This window comes from Mytilus trossulus, chromosome 8 (assembly GCF_036588685.1).
Source record: "Mytilus trossulus isolate FHL-02 chromosome 8, PNRI_Mtr1.1.1.hap1, whole genome shotgun sequence".
NCBI lineage: Eukaryota > Metazoa > Mollusca > Bivalvia > Mytilida > Mytilidae > Mytilus > Mytilus trossulus.
Genome location: NC_086380.1, coordinates 42726552 through 42752000, shown reverse-complemented (window position 1 = coordinate 42752000; position 25449 = coordinate 42726552). Strand labels below are relative to the sequence as shown.

The following is a 25449-nucleotide window of genomic DNA, read 5'->3' as shown; positions in this document are numbered from 1 at the left end:
AATTCATGTCAACACTGAATTGCTGACTGCTGAGCTTTAATTTGTCAAAACATTTAAAATCGATAGTCATAATTCAATGATAAAATCGGAAATCATAGTCCGAAATCGGAAATCATGTCCACTTACTGATATCTCATATCTAACGTCAGCCATCATCATTTCGTATCCGGTTATTTTTCAATTATTTTAAAAGAAGGCGATTGACAACTTATCTATTGTATTTTTTCACCTTGATGATTTAGACGGCCACTTTTCTGTGTTAGAACATGGAGCGTATAATTATCGTCCTCTGTTTGGTAACTATTTTTTTTTACTTTATGTACAACATATTAAGAAATACTATTGAACTTTACTCATCTGTAAAGAGCGATTTGGTGTATTTTTCTTCAGCATTCTTATACATATTAATATTGTCCATAAATATTTGACCGATATTCTAAAGAGTCTGATTTTAAATCGATTATATATTAATCAATTATTTACAAGAAAATTTTATTCAATCGAACCTTGTGAAAATGTTGTGCGAGTATTCAAATTATCAAATATTCATGAAAAGAACATTTATTTAAGACATAATTCTTTCAAGTCATTCTCTATACTCATTTATTCATAATACCGAGCGGAAGCGAGGTATTAAATGTTGACAAATCGAATACCTACCCATGTTCAAATGAGTATAGAGCTTGGCATGATAGAATTATTTTGAACTTTTGTACTTCGAAGCGGACCTATTATACGTGCTTGAAATGTCGCTATTCCGATTTGAAGAATCGGAAACTTTATAGAAAATCAACAATTTAGCAATTAAACTTACTTTTAGAAGTATTTTTTTTTATAATTTTCCTAGCGAGCAACACCAAATAAAATGTCTAGTTTAATCTCCGGCGTTTTTCAACATTTATCTGACGTTGTAATTTCAATTGTGACGTCAATCACGTGCAGTCCATGTTCTATTGGAATTCGAACATGGCTTTGTGTCAAAAGCTAAAGAAGGGCGTCATATTTGAATACACAACACATTCAAATTTACTTTTGAAACAAAGTAATGTAGAAACGCGTAAAAGATGCCGTTTTTTATTTTCATTTTAAACTTGGAACTAATTTGGTTTTAAACATGTTTACAGTCAAATTACAGCAAGAAAGAACTGTTATGTGTATTGTAATTTCTTTTTTTATCATTTATCTAACAGTATTTATTTTAGCTTATTAGTTGTTGAACAAGTAAAATGTTAAATAAGGATCACACTTTTCTAAATTATATGAATGAAAAAAGTTACGTTTAAATATATACCAAACATACGTAATCTTTTTACAGGTTCCCTGTATGTTAGGTAAGTAATAACACATATAATTAGTAAAATTGTGTAAACATACGACTGAGTAACTGTTTGCAATGAGTATTTATTGTCGCTTTTTTATTCAAAGAAGGTCATTGACGATAAATAAATGTAATGATCTATACGTTTTAATAGGAGGAGAATACGCATCTATCAATTATATTGGAATATACTTGTAACTGATGACTACTAATAAGTTATAGTTGGTGAAATTTTAATACATGTAGTTTTTAAATAGATATTGGAAGATGTGGTGTGAGTGCCAATGAGACAACTCTCCATCCAAATAACAATTTATAAAAGTTCTCTATTCCTTTATTGTGACATCACAGAAAGCAACCAATCTACGATTTTTCTTCAAGCCTTGTACACAACAGCGGGTGCGACTATTTGAACAGGGACTGAGTACACTTTTAAATCAATCAAGCTCATCCTGGTTTCTATTGAGGGACTTTGTTGTTTTATTATGTGTGGTTAATTGTAAAATTATGTAATTTTTATTATTAATACTGTATTTTCGATAATGCCATTGTTTGTGTTACTTTTCGCCAGTTGATGGTTTTTAATTGTTCTTTTGGTATACACATCATGTTTGAATTATTTTTGCCTCAACATGTTAAACAAGAATGAAAAGTACAATATTTGTCTATGTTAATATATATACATGTAATCTGTTAAGAAAATTTCTATTGTTTACCTATTCTGCTTGTAATAATTTAAAAAAAATTACGTACGTAATTAATAACGGTAAAGGGTATGCACAAAAAAGGACCCCTTATTTGTATTGACATATTGCTAATGTTTCTTTACAAGGTGTTTGTTTCTCATGATAACGCTATTGTGCAGGAGTCATGACTAAAAAAAAACACAATGTGAGAGAGTCGAAAGTAAACCATCTTCAACCAATAGTTTCTGTTTGTATTGAATTTAAAGGTATGTTTAGAATAAACTTTCATTTTTTATTGTTCTTTTACAATCTGTATTGGCAATGACCACTCCAGCTGTCGACGTACTTAAAGTGTGTGATCCTGTAGATATAGCATTTATAGTAGATACATCATCAAGTTTATGGTACAAACATTTTAAGCTACAAATAAAGTTTATACACGACATCGTTAGTCTATGGGACATTGGACCTGGGAATCAACAAAGCAGAGCAGCGGCTGTTTCGTTTAGTAGTAGATTGTTTCCTGAATTTGGCTTTTCTGACTTCCAAAGTAAGAAAAGTGTGTTAGCTGCGGTAAACAACATAACATACGTTGCAGGGGACGCAACCCGGATGTATCTTGGATTGGAATACGCCCATGACACCATTTACGCTCCTGGTAACGGTGAACGCCCAAATGTCCCAAATGTTGTTGTTATTCTTACTGATGGTGTGACTAATCCAGGCCATTATGACAATTTCACGAGGGATGTTGGTAAGAAACTGACACAAACACAAGCTGCACGAGTTAGAGATCTTCCAGCCAACCTCTTTGCTATAGGGATCGGTAATGACGTCGATGAAAATGAAGTGAGAGGGATGGCCAGCAAACCTGCAGAATCGTATAGTCTATTTGTTAACAATTTTGATGACCTTAATTCAAATTTTGTTAAGAAATCAGTACTTCAAAAGGTTTGCGGATGTAAGTATTATAACGTATTTATGATCAATTATTAGATTGGTGCAAATACAAATGTGTTACTTGCAACGCAGTGTCTACGTTAGCCATATATCTAATAGTAGTGAACGTATTTTTATTGTTAAACGGAAATTTGATGTGAAACAATACCCGAAATGTTGAAAATGTAAACGTTGTTAAGTGTTAAGGTTATTTTAAGGATATGTTCTTGTTTTTAATGCAGAATATTCAGACAAATGGGTTGCAGTCTGTCTAGTACAGCTCAAAAGTTTTAAAAACAATTGCAATTTAGTATGTTATATTTTGTACAATAACAACTTCATCATGGACTGAAAAAATCATATTTCAATTCAATATATTTTTCTTAACAGTACTGAATTTAAAGCAATGAATAAGTCTGAAAATTGATTAGAACTTACAGCTTGAAATAGCCGTTTTTGTTAAAAAATTTCGTTGTATTTTGCTGTCCAACGATAAGCAAGCAGAAATTATAATTAAAAAAAGTATTTGTAGTTGATCAACATGTTATCGTCCGATGTATCTGTGGAAATTTTAAAACGTGACTGTTAACAATAGCAAAATAAACAAGAGATTTTTTTGAGAGATTTACATTTCTTCTATTAATAAACCATATGCCGTTTAGGCGTAGCTTCGGTATAAAATTAATTATATGAAATTTAAAAATGTGTGCGTCTTACGATGGAATATTAAAAAAAATAATCGAAATACTTCTCTGGGAAAATATATAGTCAGTCCCGAAAACATGTGTATAAAGTTATAATTTAAACACATGATTTTTTGTTTATTGTAGCATTACCACAGAAAATAGAAGGTAAGTGTTCATTGACATGTCAGTACTAATAAATCGTGGTTGTGTTTGAACCAAAAACACTTTTGATTTGAGAGTCATTTTCGAGTTTTCATTTCCGGCTAACTTCAAAAACTAAGATTGGTAAAACAACTCAGAAGTTTAAATAATTACCAATAGAGTATAAGTAATGTTATTCTTGTTCTCTCGCCTAATACGAAATATTAAAATAGCGATTCTATATTGACAATTCAAACATTGGGAGGGGAAAAATTTAACCCTTATGCAAAATCTTTTGAGGCATACTATTATAATTACTATGTGTGCTCAATTTAACAGAATGTAAGCAGACGAAAGCAGATGTCTTTTTCATGGTTGACGAGTCTTCTAGTTTGCATCAACATCAAAATTTCCAAAAGGAACTTAACTTTGTCGCCTCTGTGATTGACCAACTTGAGGTTGGACGCGATGACGTCAGAGTTGGAATGATGACATTCAGCAGCGACCCAAGAATGTTGTTCCAGTTGAATGACTTCAAAACAAAGGCACAGATTGCTACCTTACTCAAATCTATTCCATGGCGTGGTGGAGACACATATTTAGACAAAGCACTGAAACTTCTTATGACAGATGGTCTTGTGGCATCCCAAGGGAGCCGAAACAATGTGCCACAAATAACGATTGTTATCACTGATGGGCAATCAACTAATCCAAGAGAAACAGAGAAGATGTTGGTTGAGTTACGCAGGATGAACTTCATTGTTTTTGCAATAGGTGTGTGTGATATCGTTAGTATTTCAAAACCAAAACAATGCCACAGTGAGACATATTTTTCTAAGTAAATTGATTTTTATATTTTATGTATAATACAAAATGGGAACAAGACCAAGACCGACTATTAGTTAATCGTGTTGTTTCCATTTTGCTAAAAAAATTAATGAATGGCTATTATTTATTTTGAATTTATTGAACCATAAAACTAATTTTTGACTCTTCACATTGAATAATCCGCGAAGCGGATTATGTAAAATGTGAAGAGTCAAAAATTAGTTTTATGGTTCAATAAAATCAAAATAAATTATTGCCATTCATTATAAATAAATTTCTATCAAAACTAAGGCTCAAAGAATGTTTTATATTATTTATCTTGACAATAACAACGTACACACATGTTGGCGTATGAATACACAACGTCAGAGAGGGCGTGTCGCCATCAAAATTGATAACATTGAAAATAAAACTAATAATTTCAACCAATCAGAAGACAGTAAATACACAAAATTTATTTATAAAGTAATGTTCATTGAGAGTTATTCTAAAGTTCTACTGTTTTGACACATTTGTTACCACACATTTTATAGGACATCATGCTATCAAATACTCTTAATCAATTGGCCGTTTCAGAATCTAAAGCATCATGGGTAATTTCATTGTTCGTACCCCAAAGTGAAAATAACGTTACGTCATTGGTTGAATTTCCATTGTTTATAACGTTTAAACCAATCAAAACGCTTTGGTGTACGCTTTTTGAAAATATTACCCAGGATGCATTAGATTCTGAAACGGCGAATTAATATATTCCAATTATTTTCTTCTAGGTGTTGGGCCAAACCGAGATCCCACAGAACTACAACGCATTGCATCCGATCCGTCATATGTACTTGAAGTGGAAAATATTGATGACTTGGTTGAGATAAGGAAGAAGTTAATCACTCAACTGTGTCCAGGTATGTATAAATTATATCATAATTCAGTATTGTATTTGATAGTAATTGTAAATATCAAAACAATTATGTTGTCACATAAGTTAAAATTAACCATTTTTTTCTTTTATTTGTCATTATGCTCATTGTGAAATTCAACCAAATAGTTTGCCACGATAGAGAACTATTTAACCTTAATTCCCATGCCATGGTTATTTCAAGTTAACCTGTACAACAATTACTAAATCATATACTTAACGTAGAAAAATAAGGGGCCGGTTAGACAACTGATATGCACTCGTATTGCTGCTTCTTTCTCTTGAGGGAACCCTGTTTTGTTCAGTTGCAGGGTTCAATTTGTTGTTTTGATTTTGTTGGGCGTCCGAATATTTATAAGGTTCAACCCACCATTTTTTCTTAAAATGTCCTGTATCAAGTCAGGAAAATGGTCATTGTTATATTATAGTTAGTTTCTATGTGTGTGTTATCTGTTGTGTCGTAGTTCTCCTCTTATAGTTGATGTATTTCCTCAGTTTTAGTTTGTAACCCGTTTTTTGGTTTTTTTTCTCAATCGATTTATGAATTTCGAACAGCGGTAAACTACTGTTGCCTTTATTTAGAGATATGTTCAGCGCTATTGTCTTTTAATCTAAAATTAAAGACTAGAGTTCAGTTTTGGGCAAGAGAAATATTTGAAGAACAGCCAACATGGTAAAAGGCAATATTTCTAAGTTTTTCATTTGCATATTTCAGGAGATCGACCAGAACCACCTAAGCCAATCAGTAAGTCATCGTAATGATTGTCATTAATGTAGATATTAAATGAGATGTGCTCATGGTAAAGTAAACTACAAATATATATATAAATGTAACTCTTGTTTTACGCTCATTTTTGAATATGCGTTTTTCGTGACTTTTTAGCTCTTAAGTTTTTTGCACTGTTACTATTATTTTTTCAACTTCATGTTGTTTTGTTGTAAAAAATTTCCTGAGCAGTTTTATAACTCATATACAGATATGTTTTCCCATTTTTAATATAAGGTCCGAAGTCCAACTTATAGTATAGCCTTATAACGATATGTATCTCCTTTTGATAATACTATGAAAAATAATATATATCAAAAAAATTAGAACAATACATGGAGTCCGTACAATGGTTTACCCCATGACATGAACCAAATATTTGTTACTTTATTTTGCTAGTATCACTGAACAGAATTATCTTATATTTTAGAAATAGCTTAACAATGACAATTTGTAACATATGAGCATTTTTCGGACTAGTCCGACCCATAATATGTATTTGCCTATATTTTGATTTATTAGTTGAGCGTGGCTGACATGACAAAGCATGCTTTTTTGGCTAAGTTATCAATCTAGATTTTCTGAAACCAATTACAATATATTTTCAATACATAATACTTGAATGAAATGCTATTTTATCCTACAGCTTGCCAAGGAGCGATTGCTGACATCATATTCATAGCTGATAGTTCGACAAGCATTGGTATCACTGCCTTCAATGACCTTAAGGAGTTCGCAAAATCTGTGGTAAACAGATTCACCATCGGTCCAAACAACATTAAGATAGGTCTTATCACTTTTTCTAATGATGCTGAATTTCAGTTTAGACTCAATACGTTTAATGATAAGGATGAAGTGATAAAAGCCATTTCAATCATGCCATACAGTACCGGAAATACAAATACACATAAGGCTTTGGAATTACTTAATAAATTTGCGTTTACACCTAATTTTGGAGGAAGAGGAAATAGAGTACCTAAAATAGCTATCGTTATTACGGATGGATCATCGAGACAGCCCACACTGACCAGAACTTTGGCTATTAAGGCTAAACAGCAAGGAATTATGATGTTCTCAATAGGTAAGTTCAAATATTTTGAAGGTCATTGAAAATACAATGTATTTAGAATCAAGAAACAAAATATTTATACAAATAGAATGCAGTAAGATAATAATCTACAATTTTAAAAATACGTTAATTGACGTAATTGATTAAATTTGAGCTTGGGTTTATTTCCCCTGTTTTTTTGCATCGCAGGGCATCGGTATCAAAAAAGGAAAAAGTATGAATTTGAAAGAAAATGCATAGCTTTACTTTTTACAGAATATTGGTTTTGGTTAATGAAATCATATTTTTAAATTTGTGGGATAATTTTTTGACAAAACTTGTGAAATGTACTGTTTTGGGCTATCTCCAGACGTGTATTATTTGGTGTTCTGGTTAAAACAAATATTGATATTAATTTTAAGAACCTTGAAACATGTGGCTGTGATACTGTAAATTCAAATAACGATTTAAAGACTTTTTTTTTCAATATTCATGGGAAATTGGACATAAGTCTAAGCAAACTTACAGATATTCTGTACAGCCTAGTCTGATCCTCACGTAGTTTCCTAAGTCTTTTATGGCACTCTACGTTCTATTATTGAAAATATTTTAGCAAAAAGTTGATAGTGTATTGGTTATCAGAATATGCTGAACTATAAAAGAGAATTTCAGAATCTATACAAATCGATGAACAAAATTTAATTTATATTTTGTAGGAGTTGGACCTTACATAGACCAGAACGAGCTAGACATCATGGCGTCCAGTCCTACTTCAATGTATTCGTTTTCTGTTGATAGTTTTGCTGCTTTGTCTTCAATAGAAGGTTCTTTGGCTAATAGGACTTGTACAGGTACGTCATGCGTTATAAGGACACATGGAAAAGTGCGTCATGCGTTATAACGACACATGGAAAAGTGCGTTATGCGTAATAAGGACACATGGAAAATCGACACACCTTACACATAACGTCTGCTTTAAATCACTTATCAGACATACGTATCATGCTTCAATAAAAGGCAGTTGACAAGTTTTGGAAAGTTATGTTGCTTCTCTATGGTCCATTTCGGTCAGATATCTCTTCACGTTCAAGTCTTACTGTGGATTCGTTTATTTTCGTGGCTACCAATTTTCATGGAATGAGGGTAACATTTTATTTTGCGGATACATGATTTCACAACTATCGTGGATTTAAAAAAAATGTACACAATCTTACAATTTGTACTACATTGAACACTTAAATTCGTGGTTTCTTTTTAGCCAAGAAATCAACGAAAATTTGAATTAATCCACAATATACATCCTTGGCTTTCAGATGATTAGGTTTAAACATTCCTGATGATTATAATTTCAGATAATAACTTCCCATGCACAAAATTGATAAAGACTTATTGCAATTATATATGTTTACATAAAATAATTACTAGAATGACTGCTTGATTGACTGATTTTGTACAAATTGCATCCACCATTATTAAGAAATGAAAAGAAAATTTTGCTATATTGAAATCTTGCATGGCATTAATTACGTCTCTTTAACATTGACTGTCCGTTACATGTGGTACTTTCAGTACGTTTACTAGGTGCTTTGACATACAATGTACTTTTGTTACACTTAAACAGAATGTGACTACATATAAAAAAAAATTGCAAGATATTTTCTTAAATTCAATATACCAAGTGTGTTCTTCAGTTGTTTTCTCTCTGACAAAATTAATGTAATAGAGCATATGAAGAACAGAAAGATGTAACCTATTCAAATGATAACATTTGACATTTTCATTGCAGCTGCAGGACAAAGAAATCCATAAGAAGGATACATGTGAGCTATAAATAAAATGGTTTGTATATTGTAATTGCATTCTTCTTTGCGTTGTGTCAAAACGAATAAGACAAATTTAAGAATAATTCCCTCCAAACAATGATATGATATCATAGTACTGAAAGTCAAATTTTAGTACACTTGATTACTCTTAACGTATTGAAACGTATTTTCATTCCACCTTACTTTCGTGTGTGCCTTAAAATATTATGCATTTGTATATTTATTCGTCAAGGCAACGTTATTTCATACATACACATTATACGTAAAAGGCACAAGCATCACTTGACATGCTTGATACATAGTTGAAATCCATTGTTAGATATATCGACCCCTTTTATTGAATATTATAAATATTTTAGAAGAGTAAAGCAAAACATTTTGACCGGGAAATTGTCTTTCACAGTGAAAATTTCAACCAATGACCAATTGATTTATTCATTTGTGTATTGGGTATTAATATAACATAAATGTATATTTCAGGACTTCGATGGGATAGCAGCCTTTTCAAAACGACTATACAAGAATTCGGCTGTCACTACATCTTATATCTAAATATTTAGCTTGTACCAATAAAATTAATTATCGTTTCACTGTATCAATTTTTCAAATCGAAACCATTGTATCCAACAATATAATTCGGTACGCTAGAAGAGCATTTAGTCTACATCAGACCCATCAGTGTCACTATGATCAACTATTGTATGGTGAGTACTAAACGCCGTTTCCTTAACCTTGAAACAATACTTGTATCTGTACCCTCTACCATGAACAAATACTTGAATTATAGTTCATTTACTTTATATATTTTACTTGCGTGGTGTTTTCAAAATGATAGAATGATTGAAGGTACGACATTGAGCATTCCATTAGGTTTTATTTGTGCAAGATGTTAACATCATGCGTGATGTCGATCCGATAAATTGAAATTCTGTAAGTCTTGCATACAATATGTGGATATCATTACGTCTAAATATGTGACAAATAAAGGATCGACAGTCTCCATCGGATAACCTGTAATTATACAGGTTTAACACCATACTATATATATAATTCGTCTCAAATATAGCCCAACAATGTAAGGACAGTTTTGTTCTTTCCTCAGCGGGATCCGTAAAGTAAGCCACAAACTCTTATAAAACAGGAGTTTTCCTATTTAATCAAATTGTCGTTTTGTTAGTCTGGTTGCAAACATACTGCCTGCAACTCATTTAAAGCCTTCTTTTCTAATGAGAAAGGCAAATATGCTAGATATACTTACTGGAGGTGTGATGAGATGATTGAAGGTGTTAATTTTCTCATTGGTAATAATTATGTACGTTTCGGCAATAAAATTTAACCACAGGTTATATGTATTCCTATGGGCATCAATAGCGCCCTTTAAATAGCAGACTTGTTATTGTACTGTAATGAATCCCAGTGCATGACCAAACTCAGTAAAAACTCGTATAAATTGCATTTAATTTTTAAATTAAACAGCATTTACCGTTATCTTGATGATATTTTCGTTTAATAATCAAGAATGTTATACATACACTACCGAAATTAACCCATGAGGAATTTACAATATGTAGATAAAATATAAAGGGTAATAATATTCTTTTTCTAGATTTGGATATTTCAGTTTTACACTGGAAACTCTACACACATATGTACGACAAAAGGGGCGATGTTTTGTTTCCTATTGTTAATTTTCCTTTTTTGGACGGTGATGTTCCTTTGGCACCATCTTACGGTATTTATATATCACAACTCATTCGCTATGCCCGTGTCTGTTGTGATGTTTTCGATTTTTCAATGCACGTAATCAATGTAGTACTGGTAAACTGTTAAATCAGGGATTTCGTTACCACAAATTATTTAAAACCTTTACTAAATTCTTCCATAAATACAAAGATTGCGTTTGGAAGTTTGGTTGAAGAAAAGTTATCGATCCTTTAAATAAATGTATTCTTAAAAGTTATCAGTTCAACACTGTAGTGAGATCGTTGAGTATTGTTTTATTGGTATTAATATTGAATTTGTTATCAGTCGATTAAAATCAAACTAAACATTATTCTTATATGTATATGCATATTCATGGCTCTACAATCTGTCGATACTTGACATTGCCTAAGGTCATGTTTTTTTCTCTGGGAGTTCATGATATCTTTAAACAAAATCCATAAGATGTTGTACTGATTGATATTTTAGTCTTAAATGCATGATTTTTTGTTAGTAATTATTGGCTTTGAACTAACTGTACTTAAAATGTCCTGTACCAAGTCAGGAATATGGCAGTTGTTATCAAATAGTTCGTTTCTATGTATGTTGGCGTTTGTTTTTGTGTTCCTGTTGTTCCTTTGTTTTCCTCTTATAGTTGATGTGTTTCCCTCAGTTTTAGCTTGTAACTCGGGGCCTTATATGAATGACTACGCGGTATGGGTTTTGTTCATAGATGAAGGCCGTACGGGGAACTATAGTTGTTAACTTCTATGTCATTTGGTCTCTTATGGAGAGTTGTCTCAATTTAATCATACTACATCCTCTTATTTTTATATAGAAGGTCAGCGATACCAATATGTCAAATTAGAGAAAACCGAAGGCTTGGTTGGGGCTAATAAAACTAAAAGAAAAACAATCAAAGCAAATTCACATAAATATGAGGAGATGCGCTATAGTTTTCTCAACAAGAACAGAACTATCCATATCGGACACTAAAGGATGAGGATAAAAACGAATAAAAGTCATCACAGGCTTTGATAATGAGCACAGTATTTTACGATGTATGTACCATATATAAGTTGGTATTACTACTTAAGAATATGAAAAATGTTGAGCCTCATATTCAATTTCATTTTATCATCTATTTACACCCTGGTTCTGTCAACGGTCAACTTCTATATAAAGGAATGGATTCCTATAGTGACTTTAGATGAGCCCGATTTATCACCACAGCGTTATGGTCATATATCAACTGCTTGGTGTGCAATGATATTGCAAGGATGATCACTATCAAAATGATCTTGTTCGGATATGATAAAAAATCATATTACTTTTCTTTTAAAAAGCCAAAGCATCAACAACGTAATCAATGCTGCATGCTTTAATGAACAATTTTGTGTAACAATAAAGGGAAAAATACATTTACTGTTTTTAATTCACATTCATTTGAGGTACACTGCTTACTTGGTTATGATAATGTCTGAAAGAAAAGAAAATAAGTAACGTTATAACATGGATATCTTAACTAAAGTGGTTTATGCTGGTCAATATCTCTTTACGGATTATTCTGTAATTACTTTAAAATACAGGGCGATAAACATGGATATGAAGAAATGCGATTGAGAGAGAAGAATCATATCACCTTTCAATACATAAAACCATTTGAGAGTGTATATTGCACATGAAATTCAGATAAGCCTTTTTTTTTTTGGTTTTGTGAATCATGAAATCCTCACTAGCTATTCCCAAAATAAATTTAAACAATTTGAACGGGATAAACAGTTACCCGTTTGTAACCTTTTTCTTGATTTGCAATTGATTGAAGAGTTATAACGATTATTGCCATAGTTACAAATACATATATAGTACAACATTTAGGTAATATTAACTTCAACGTCCAAAGAGAAATAATTCAGTCAAATATATTATTATGATTGTTAAAACACAAGGATATACGATATGCATTTATGTTGACGTCTATATCATTTGAAATCTGTAATTGTAAAAATTAATATGTCTTTATGGCACCTACATTCATAAATAGTTATAAAACGAGTCTTTCAAAATGATTAAAGTGATTTTAAAACTAAATTAAAGGTTTTTGTTATATAAAAAAAGATCCTCTTTGAGGTAAAATCTTTCATATTTTAAATTTATTAAAATTTACGGATATTCCTGCGTCCTGACTATAGATTAAAATAATGATGATATAACATAAAACCCAAGTTATCATTTTAAATTGCCATCTGACTCTCTTTAAAAAAAGATTGGTTTTTTTTATCTGGAAAAAAAAATCTTATAACGACACAGTCAAATTGTTTCATCAATGCTTGGCTAATATTTCCATTTTCTGAAAGCCTTTCTTCTGATGACTAAAAATGCAATTAATAATGGCATAGTAGAATGTTATATTTTCCGTGAATTTAAAGAACAACATAAATTCGAAAAAGAACCTTCTTCTTTCTAATTTTATAACATATATTACCTATGTCATTTCATCAATTCCATATTCATCCCTGTTTTGTTTTCTTTGCAGCTAAAATAAAGGCAATAAACGATTTATACAACTTTTCTCAATTACAATAATACCTCTGGTAATTTAAAGATGAGAGATAATGAATTCTGATATTTTAAGGTTTTTCTTGTGATAGAAACACTCCAACTGAGCCATATCACATAAATATATCTTGAATGGGTTTTTTTTATGCTCCATTTATGGGCATTATGTTTTCTGGTCTGTGCGTGCGTTCGTTCGTCCTTTTGTCCGTTCGTCTGTTCGTCCGTTCGTCCCGCTTCAGGTTAAAGTTTTTGGTCGAGGTAGTTTTTGGTGAAGTTGAAGTCCAATCAACTTGAAACTAAATACACATGTTCCCTATGATATGATCTTTCTAATTTTAATGCCAAATTAGAGATTTTCCCCCATTTTCACGGTCCATTAAACAAAGAAAATGATAGTGCGGATGGGGCATCCGTGTAATGGGGACACATTCTTGTTTGTTTTTTTAGTTTTGCGGTCTCATGTATAGTTTGTGTTTTATGTTAAGGGTTATTTTTACCCAAACAATCCGATATTCTACTTTTCATTACTGTATCATGTGACTCCACTGATAATAAAAATCATCAGTGTATTTTGATTATGTGTATCGTATTTAACTGGCTACGCAATTGTGGAAGGATTCGAATAGACATTTTTTGTTCGATAACTCTTTGCGCTACATTTGTATTGTGGTTTACGAGTAAAACTTATCAATCTCGGTTAAAACATTAAACTGGATCAACGTATTTGACGTAACACAGTCGTGATTTGATTTTACGAAAGATCTGAGGTGATATAATAGACATAAGTAAAACCGATATACAGTAGGATAAAGAAATTTAGTTGATAAAAACGTTTTGGGGATCAAAATTATTAAAAGTACGGTCACCATGCAATAAAAATCTTCTTTATATTTATCAAATATAAAATAGTCTTTTCTGCTTAAAGGAAATACGGGAAATAGTACCTGTGCACGTCTTTTCTGCTAAGGATTCTTCGATAGATGATAAAGCTGCATAGTTGTCAACTGCGAAAGAATGAGTTTCAGTCGGAGAGGAAGCCATGATGTCTAATCCAGTCTGATCAATGTACTGCCCAACGCCTACAATAAGATTAAAAAAAATGTAATCTCATTAAATAAAATAAAATTATGTAATGATATTTTTTGGGTGTTTTGTTTTTATTTGTTAATGAGATTTCACTTTCGTCAGACCAAATTATATATTTCGATATACAGAAAATTGTTTGTTCACAATTTTAAAAGAATATCAATCAAAACGTTATAGGACGACACATGTTGATATTATTTTCTTTAAAAAAAAATAATCGATAAAAAAACGATCTATGGATGTTCCAAAAAAACGGAATAACAATGTTACTCCTTTTTCGGACTAATAAAAAGATACATATTTATGAATTTATTTCAATCGTTCATCTATTTCTTCGTATGTTGAAACCCTTCATTTTTTTCCTCAACACCGTGTTGTTTTTATAAAGGGACGTAACACCACTACTAACCGTATATTAAATAAGCCCCGATAAAACTATTGTAAGATTGAAAAAAAAACGGTCACATCTCGTTTTGTATGAAACTTATAATGTAAAACTCAGCAGACGAAGACATTTGAGCCGGGAATGCAGAGACTTAAATAACCAAATCCTTCAGATATAAAAACAACAATTTTACCTTAATAACAAGAATAACTATACTTTGGTAGTCCTAATACAGGTAAAGAATAAGAGTAAAAACTACCTATTGCAAATATAATGATCCCTTCTTGCCTTCCTTTCTCTGCTGCTATGCGTGTAGCTTCAATGTCTGTTGGTTCGCCATCTGTTATCAAAATGGCAATTTTAGGAATCTGTCCACCACGTCCGCCATTCTCGTTAGAGAAACCTTGTCGAGTCAGTAGGTTCAAAGCTTTATTTGTGTACGTTAACTGCATTCCCTGTAAGTACTTAACGTGAGATATAGCCTTGAGTACTTCGTTCTGGTCTCTGTACGAACCTAATGTAAATTCAAAGTTGGTGTCGTTGCCAAATTTAATGAGACCCACTTGTATATCACTTGGACTGACAGTGAACCTCTTCACCACATCAACAGCAAACCTTTTCAGTTCGTTAAATGCTACATATCCAATACTTCTAGAACTATCTGCAACAAAGATGACGTCTGCCTGTGCGCCTTCACATGCTGAAACATAACAATTATTTCTTGAGTGTATCGCAGGTACTCTGAACCACAAGGGTTATATCAAAGGCCTGTTTCAAAGTCGATTTCTTCTGCTTGGAGAGGGTTTGTATTGGCTCGCTTGTTTTGTTTGCATAATTACAATTATACAATACTTTATACAACCGCAAGCTTACAAAAAAATTACTCTAAATGCATTAGGATATTAGCTCTTAAAGATGCCTGGCATGTTGTCATTCTTCAAAATCATTGCTTAGTTCTTTTGTAAGTTCGACTGTACGATGATAGCTGTTGACATAATATTAAATTGTTTACTAAATAAATACAGCTGATAATAGCTATAAACTAATAGTTTTTCGAGATCTTATTTTCCATTCCTCATCGAAACCCATATCGTGCAGGGAAGTGACACGACACGATATCAGCATTGCACGTAACATCCTTAGTTGCTTAATTTGGTTAATAAAACACAACAGAAAGTGTGATAGTTGAAAGATAAATAACAATAATACGATTGATACTTACGCACTACGGGTGGAGCTGGCTGGTCACCTGAAATTTTAAGATACGCAGTGATAACACAAACAAATTAGCAATAAATTGTGGCAAATGTATTAACGGGAAATTCAAGTAAAAACAGTGTCATCGAAGGTAAGACAAAAATACCAATACGATCTATTCATTTTTGTTGAAAAATGAATGAAATACAAATGAAGGAACTAATCTTTAATGTTAAGTAGTTGCAAACTCTTCAAACAAAAATGATCGTTTTTAGATGAAAATGTTTGATCCTCAAAAGGTATTACATGAATACATTTAGAAAAACAGTGTACTATGTTTTTATTCCTATTATCTTGACGTTTTTGACAGTTATTCTTCTGGTATTTTTACCTTTAAAATTGGCCCCTTTTGAAAAACACGAAGAAAGATGAAAGCAAAGAAAACTCTCTCACATTGTCGGAAAATGTCAAAATACTTTCTACATGCATCCGGAGAAAAGCTACAATTGTATATGAGTATCTTCTACTGTTTCGTTTATAATTCATCCTCGGCTTTAAAATATTCGTCTTAAAGCGTTCATGAGTCAGGTAAATACAGAAAAACGTTTCAAACGCATGAAATTATTGAACGCGTTATTTTCATTTTTTTATTGCTTTTGTAAAAACAGGTTAAATATGTTTTTCCAAGTGTAAAATATACAACTCTCCAATCAGTAGAAGAAGGTTTGATTTCATGAATAAATGCTGGTTGGCCGAGTAGTAATACAACTTTCAACAATTTAACCTCCCTTCAGAAGTAATAGTAGGAGGTGCATTTTAGTTATGGAATTTTTAAATTTGTTATAATAAGTCACTAGCGATTTATCTGATAAATACCTTGTTCGCACAATTTGACTACCAATTCCTGTCTAATTGCTTGCAGACTTTGTACATTTTCTACTTCAAATACATGTGACGAGTCGGACGCAATTTTCTTCAACTCAACAGGTTTACGGTCAGGTCCAACACCTTCGAGATAAAAAAAAATTCAAGCAGAAATAATAATAAAAAAACATTGATTTTATTGGACACATATTTTCTATATCTCATTTGGATTCCATTAGCTGATTATTTTATAATCATAGAATTCATAAAGATATGATTTCAGCCGACACAAAATTATATTTTGCTCAGTAAGTATCTTAAATAGTATACATTATAAATTGGGTGATGATTCTCACCATTTTACTAGTCGTAAAAGAAACAATGACCTTTTATTTGATTTAGAAAGAAATGTACTGCTAGTGGGAGTAGTAGGAGTAATTGAGTACTTATCTCCCTTTGTATTGCGTAGCTACACACTAAGAGACAAAGAAATCTGAAAGCTTAACTTACCTATGGCAAATACTATGTAATTAGTTTGTCGTAACTCATTGACCGCTTTTTCAAATTTCCTTCGATCTGTCGCTCCTCCGTCAGTGATGATAACGGCTATCTGGGGAACACCATTACGACTGCCATGTGACGTTGATAGTCCTTCCTTCATTAAAAGTCTAAGAGCTTCATCAATGTACGTATTACCTCCCTTCCATTCGTCAGCATTCATCTCCATTAGAACCTTAGCGATTTCCTCTTTTGTTTTGAAATCGTCTAATTGGAATAACATTTGCGGGTTATTGCTAAAAGTCATCATTCCTACCCTTACCTTGTCAGACCCCACTTCGAAAGCATCAATTACATCTCCCACAAAATTAAGTTCCTTTTTAACATTTTCGAATACGTTCAGACTGGATGATGTATCAACAACGAAAAATACATCAGCTTTTTTCTTGTAGCATGCTGAAAAAAATATATATCAAACTTGAGACAAATTAAAATGGTTAAAAAGTCTTTAGATGTTCCAAAATACATTTTCACTTTTATGGCAGTTCTTGTTAAATTTCGAGTTAGCTCAAACGTCCAAAAAATCTTAGTTAAATATATCATATATATATTGAAGACAGTTTTATTCGTCATGTTGTTTATGTTTTCTTTTGATTTGTTTTCTTTCTCGATTGATCTTCACGCTGTCTGACATATTAGTCATTTTATTTCATCATATTCAAAGAGGAGCATTCAACGCGAAGGTCACTTAAGATACTTGTAATGTGAGCACATACAAACGGTCAATTGTTTTGATTTAAATGCTATAACTAGAAGATACCTACAAAATCGCGGCATAATTGGGCAAGAGTTTGGTTTTTTTTTTAATTTCGCAGGCAGAACGTTAACTGAGCATATGCGAAAGCGTATAAGTCACGGTCTAGAACGGTCTCAAAATTTGAATATTTGCACATAAATGGAAAAACAAATGTTTCAAAGACAAATTTTGAAAGTACAAAACGCTACATTTATGCGTCATATTACAAATATTTCTGACTTCGTATGGTTTGCAGCTCAATGAAATCGGTTCTTTAGCAGTATAGATTATTCAGTTACCTGGGTCTTCCCTCTGTGGGGGCTGTGTAGGAGGTGGTGTAGGTTGTGTTGGAGCTGGTTGAGGCTGTGAAGGAGCTGGTACAGGTACAACTAAAATAAATTAAACGTTTAATGTTACTGGTCGTTATGAAAAAAGTATCAAAAAGTAATTGATGAGAAAATATAATTTTTTTTTTGGAAAATTGACAATAAAGATTGCGTGCATGATAATCTTCAACACAGAAAACTATCATGAAATAGTTGTCAAGCTCTTCACATCATGGCTAAATGTGCAGGACTGGAATTTAAAATTTTATATTTGAATTCGTTGAGCTACCCTTAAACATAAATACGATAAAACACACATAAGGCGTGCATAACATACATTATAAATGCCAATACAATAACAGACTAGTACATTGTTAGAGTTAATATTTCTCAAACAAAGAATAATTAAAGTTCTAACCTTCACAAACCCTTGTTAAAACTGTGTTTTTGATAACTGATGTGTCAAGGCTGTCATATGAATCAACGAAAAGACTGAAAGTTTCCGAAGGTTTAGATGCTATCCCATCTATCTCAGTTTTATCCACACCACTTCCAACTCCTATGGCAAAAACGTTCGCTGGAAGACTTTTTATATAAGACGCTTCAGTTTGGGTTAGCTGTTTCCCTTCCATACCAGTTATTGGAGAATGGCCAGGATTTGTGTTCCCGTCAGTGAGTACTACAACAACATTTACTATACCAGGCCTTTCACCATTACCTACAGCAAAAACTGTTTTGTGGACATATTCTAAGCCCAGGTAGGTTCTAGTCGAGGATCCAGATTCATACTTAACATTGTGTATAGCATTTAGGACATCCGCTTTATTCTGATAACCATTGAAGCCGAACTCGGACACCACATTGCTACTAAACGAAACAGCAGCTACTCGACTCTGTCTTGATCCGGGTCCGATGTTTAACATATCAACAACATCATGTATAAAATTGATTTGTTTGGCAAAATTTCTTGTTCCTATGCTGGCTGACGTATCCAGTACAAACACGATATCTACCGGCGAATCACACAACTGAAGTAGGGCTGAAAATGAGTTAGAGATATGACAAAAATTCATTTAAATCTTAGAATGAGAATGAGTTATCGAAATGACAAATTTCAAGTAATGCTAAGGATGAAAATAAGTTCTCGAAGCGACAAATTTCGAGTAATGCTAAGAACGAAAAAAAAATGTCAAAAGTTCAAGTTTTGCTTATATAGGATTTATTAAGAGACTATTTTTCCTACATGTTCATACTTTCTATTATTGTCGAGTTTTTACCTTGTAACATGGCACTGTACGGCGTGAAACAATGAACAGAATCCATATCCGTTTTAGTAAAATAGAGAAAGGAAACGGGGAATGTGTCTTGTCGGTTTGATTATTGCAAAACTATTAATTTAAAATATGTTCTTACCCGATCGAGCCGCAACCTGAAAAATAATAAAAATAATTTCAATGAAAGTACATAGTGACGGAGTCCCCAAACGTTGGGTTAATCATCTTAAATCTTTGATCATCTGAAAAATCAACTGATTTTCGTGGATACTTTATTTTTTGTTAATAAAAGTTCTTTATAGCCCACAGCTCAACGATTCAAAGGATCCGAGGGTTACCTATTCACGACGACTTATAAATCGCTCGCGAATACAAGTTGGTTAACAATATTGATTTAATTTTCCTTTAAAACTTCAAGAGAACATATTCAAGCTTTAAAGTATAATTCACAAAGTATGTTAGAGATGATTTTAAAAAGAAAAGCTTTTTAGCATGTGCAGAAACACAAAAATTTTATAAAAATAATTCCAAGACTTAAATTCGGATTTTTTTTTATAGAAATAACTGTTGCTATGCATTGCTGACAAGAAATTATGCCAGTGATATTTAAAAAAGAAGAAGTATACGTTTACTCACATGAGTCGTCATGCAAAGAACAATGCATATTAAGATATACATTATGCAGTTTCTGGTTAGTGTGTACATTGATATTGCAATCTGTCAAACGAGATGTTTTATACCGGTCTGATGTAGTTATTGCCTCTTTGATTTTGTAATTAGTTACCACAAATTACACATAAGGACTATCGCATGTTACATTAAATATTTAAAGAGACAGAAAAAAGTAGATGCTGACTTTTTCATATAATTTTATAACCAGCAGATAATCATGGAGTGGTATTGAGGTCCACTTAATTGACAACAACACGACAATTTTCATTTGATATTACAAGTAATTATGTGTATTTTCCGTTATTACATAATTCATCAATATCATATTTCGGGGTTTTCTCTTTTTGTAATTTTGATCCTATTATGAACTATGTATTTTCAGAAAACCGCTTCAACATTGCTAGATAGCCGAGGGTCTGCAGAGTGAACCCCAGAGTCTATATGCATGACTCCTTAATTGTTTTACTCATTTTTTAACAATTGTTGCCTAATAGTTATCAAAAGCATCAGAATTATAATTTTATACGCCAGACGCGCGTTTCGTCTTCATAAGACTCATCAGTGACGCGCATATCAAAATAGTTAAAAAGCCAAAAAATTACAAAGTTGAATAGCATTGAAAACCCAAAATTCCAAAAAGTTTTGCCAAATACGGCTAAGGTAATCTACTCCTGGGGTAAAAAAAATCCATAGTTTTTCAAAAAAATCAAAGTTACCTTTCCTTTCGTCTTAATAGTTTTATCTATTTTTCGCAATTCTTTTTTCGAATAATACTAAACGTGGACTTGAGATTTTTTGTGCCCCACCTACGATAGCATTATATTTTCTGGTCCGTGCGTCCGTTTGTCCGACCGTCGTTCGTCCATCTATCCGTTCGTTCGTTCGATCGTTCATTCGTTCGTTTGTTCGTTCGTACGTTCGTTTTTCCACTTCAAGTTTTTGGTCAAGATATTTTTTTTGATGAAGTTGAAGTCCAAACAACTTGAAACTTAGTACACATGTTCCTTACGATATGATCTTTCCAACTTTAATGCCAAAAGAGACTTTTTATTTTAATTTTTTGTCTAAAAATGAGTATGTACAAGTTTCACAAAGGATAACATGGTCAAATTACAGGCTGGTTCTCTGACATCATACGGGTATGCGGAACCATGCAGTTCAGAGCCAAGCAGAAAATAAAAATAAAAATATTACCGAACTCCGAGGAAAATTCAAAATGGATAGACCCTAATCAAACGGCAACTATTATTTAACAACTTCACCAATTTCATTAATGATTGAATTTTTAAAAATTCATATTCTCTTTGTTTTCTTTATTTCGAAGCTAGTGCCCTTTTGAATCAAATACTGTGTGTAAGTAAATAGAGGTTGGTGACATACATTTGGTACATGTATCTATCTTGTAAGTCATAGAAAATCTACACTCAAAAACTAACATTATTTGTCATTAACATCAGAATAAAAAGCAAATACACAAAGATCTTTTCTTGATTTGAGAAGATAAATATCTGTAGTAGAAGGACTATCTGAAGATATAATTAGACTAAATTTACAGTCCTTTTTTAAAAAAGAAAAATACAATTCATAGTATGCTTTCTTATTAAAATTGTCACAAAACGGTCTTGTTTCATGACATGTAAACAAATTTTGACCGTTTGGTTAATCAAGATGTTTAAATTTACAACTACCCCGTTAGCGACGTTAATTCCCATGCCTCGTTCAAAGACTTTTGAAACACACATGTACATGTATTTTGACGGGTCTGCAGGAGATCTGTTAAAATGAAAAAAAAATCCCCAATCTTATACCTGAACGTTCAAGTGTAATTAGACATTTCCCTTGTTCAGAGACTTTTTAAACATATTTTGGAGGGTCTGCAGGAGGTTTAGATCTGTTATATTGCTAAATAAATCCCCAACATTATACCTAGACGTTCTAGTGGCATTATAAATTTCCCGCTGTTCATCCCCGGAAACCGCCTTGAACATTAAAAATTCATGAAATATGTGCCACTGTACGTTAAGCAATCAACAATTCATATAATAATCTTTAACTTGGTAAAAATACTCTCCGCTAGTTATTCATCATTTAAGGGTGTAGACCTTACTATTTCAGGCAGATAACTTTTTAAATCAGTGATGCGTTAGTAAAAGTCAAGTTTTATCAATATGTTTTTTAGTATTTACCTGAAATAGATTGGAAATAATCTATGTAACCTAGAAGTTTAGAAAATAATTAGGAAAATGGATGACAAAAACGTACTCTTAATTTTAAAGAGTAATTTCCCTTAACTTAAGTCTACTTCCTTAAGTATAATTCCACTCGTTAAAGGAATCAAAGTTATAACTTACCTTACTGGATTGGATAAAAGTACTTTTTTATTTGGTTTACGGAGTTATTTATACTGACAGAAGAAGTGCTAACTTCCAGGGGAAATCTTTTTTATTTACTTATGTTGTATGTTCACAGATAAGCGGATCACTAGTAACTGAAATTAGCACTTGTGACAATTGCATTTTAGCCCCAAAAAATATCCGAATTTTGCAATATCCGTCTTTTAACCTAAAACCATGAAAGACACTTTTAGCTACATGTAAATCAGTATAGAAAGCAAACCAGTGTTTATCTTGAATAATCGTGCTTGTGTGCCCTTCCCGATAAGGAGTCAGTTAATTCTAGAAGTGTTGCTTTTGAACTTGTATTTCAACATTCACTGTTTAAGTAATGTTGTAGAAAAATACATGACCAAGGAAATGCATATACATGAAAATGTATGCTAACCAGTCTTTCTTACAACAGCATCTGTATACATACATTTCATCTTATATGTTTTTTTCTAATTTTCACACAGAAACACCTTCAAACATCCAAAAACATCATGAACATAGCATCATGTTTAACAAAATATTTGTTTTGGTAAACGAAGTCAATTCTTTACATTTTTGGGATAAATTCTTACAAAGTTTATAAAAATTGCCGTCTCCAAATGCGCATTAATTGGCTATGGGTATAATTGTTATAAAGAAATAATGTTATTGCTAGAACCTTTAAGTACAAACATTTGGACTTTTTTTAAATTTCCATGGGAAATCAGACCTAGGTCTAAGCTAACTAACGAATATTCTGTAGAGCCTAGTCTGGTCCTCACGTAGTTTGCTAAGTCTGTTATGGTACTCTATATTATATGGTTTGAAAGATATTTTAACAACAAATTGTCACTGTATTTTTTCAGAACCAGTTGAGGAATAAAAGAGAACTTTAAAATCTATATAAATCGATGAAAAAAATGTGATTCTATCTCTTGTAGAAGTTATACCTGATATTGACCAGAACTAGCTGGACATCATGACTCCAGTCATACTTCAATGAATTCGTTTTCTGTTGATAGTTGCTGCTTTTTCGTCAATAGAAGGTTCTTTGGCTAATGGGACTTTTTTTATTCAACAATATATTGCTTGCTGTTAACAATTGATTTCACATGTCCAGCATTCTAGCGAAGGGTATCTGCATTTTAACAAGAAATCCATTATTTCTCTCTGTGTAACAATAATACAGAACAATTTATCTAGACTATATTATAAATATTTCATTTTCAACCGTAAATAAATAAGTATATATGAAATTTTAATTTATCAATATGTATATATCTTGTTTGTTTGGAAAGAAAAAGTTTCCGGAAATAATTCACACTTGCCGCTATCGGTTTTCTATTTTTGTATTTATATCTCTTCCTGGTTTGGAAATTACCAGTTTGAATAGTGATTTATGATTAATTTAAGCAATAAGCTGATAGGACTTGTACAGGTACGTATAGTGTCATAAGGACACATTACACACCTCACACATAACTTCTGTGTTGAATCAATTATCAGACATACGTATTATGCTTCAATAAAAGGTACAATGTAGTTAACATGTTAACAATTTCCATTCTTAATTTTATTTGGAAAGTAAAGGCGCTTTTCGAAGGTCCATTAGGTCCGCTATCTCTTCACGTTCAAGTCTTTACTGTGGATTTATTAATTGTTGTCGCTACGAATTTTCATGGATTGAGGACAAAATAAATTTTCCGGATACACGATTTCATAGTTTTCTTGGATTTCTAAAACTTTGTACACAATCTACATTGAACATATAAATTCTTGCTTTCTATATTACTAGTACATGTAACCAAACAAAAATACGAAACTTTTTATTGATATACAGTATACATCCTTGGCTTCTAGTATTTACATCCTAAATATTAACCTTGATAGACGATCAGCATGCTAATGAACATATTTGTTTTTGATCCTTATTACCTCATGACACACATTTTTCTAGCGATGGATGATTTCAATTATTGTCATTTGACAATATCGTAATGATAATTAGGAACAAAACATGTTCAGTTCAAATTTTCGTTTATCCATGAATCCTTGCTGTTATTTCCCTTTGATTTGTAGCCGACAAGACGATGTTTATCGGACCCTGGCTAACCCGTAACTTAAATTCGATCGTGTCATACGCTCTCAAAGGCCTAGATTTTAACAATTTTAATAATCATCTTTTGTTGTTCGTTCAAGATTTGGAAAAATAAATATATATAGTTAGTGTAAAACTTGGTCGGATATGAGTGAAAAAAATGTGGATAAAAAGGGGATGGTTATACAGTGAGAATTGTATACACAGAAGTATGGAATAGGTCCTTTTTATTTTGTCAAATAAACTGAAGGGGACGCAATTTCAACACTGTAAAATGTAGATGGGCCGGCAATTTACATTTTGTCAATTATCATTGAACCTGCCAATGCTGGATTTAAATTCGCAATCTCACAAAAATTGATATGTAAAGACTATTTTTTTTTTGGACAGCAAGTGAGATAGCGAATCCAGCATTGGCATTAAATTCGCAATCTCACTCGCTGTCAAAAAAATATTGTTTACATTGCTATATGTAAACA

General features: G+C 32.1%; 2 protein-coding genes across 2 annotated transcripts; one reads left to right on the top strand and one right to left on the bottom strand.

Moving 5' to 3' along the window:
• The first annotated feature begins 164 nt into the window (after nt 1-164).
• LOC134680972 (collagen alpha-1(XII) chain-like) lies at nt 165-9735 on the top strand. The gene is made up of 11 exons (XM_063540296.1): nt 165-296; nt 1316-1331; nt 2324-2965; nt 3774-3794; nt 4110-4544; nt 5369-5497; nt 6227-6256; nt 6924-7358; nt 8042-8176; nt 9112-9164; nt 9629-9735. The coding sequence occupies exons 1-10, from the start codon at nt 267-269 to the stop codon at nt 9132-9134; spliced, it is 1896 nt and encodes a 631-aa protein (XP_063396366.1). The 5' UTR covers nt 165-266; the 3' UTR covers nt 9135-9164; nt 9629-9735.
• Nucleotides 9736-12215: 2480 nt separating this feature from the next.
• On the bottom strand, nt 12216-20611 carry LOC134680970 (cartilage matrix protein-like). The gene is made up of 11 exons (XM_063540292.1): nt 20471-20611; nt 19974-19989; nt 18979-19599; nt 18534-18623; nt 17451-17894; nt 16953-17084; nt 16102-16128; nt 15139-15579; nt 14353-14487; nt 13335-13385; nt 12216-12329 (listed from the first exon to the last, which is right to left on the bottom strand). Exons 1-10 carry the CDS (start codon nt 20537-20539, stop codon nt 13360-13362), a joined length of 2001 nt encoding a protein of 666 aa, XP_063396362.1. The 5' UTR covers nt 20540-20611; the 3' UTR covers nt 12216-12329; nt 13335-13359.
• Nucleotides 20612-25449: the final 4838 nt, after the last annotated feature.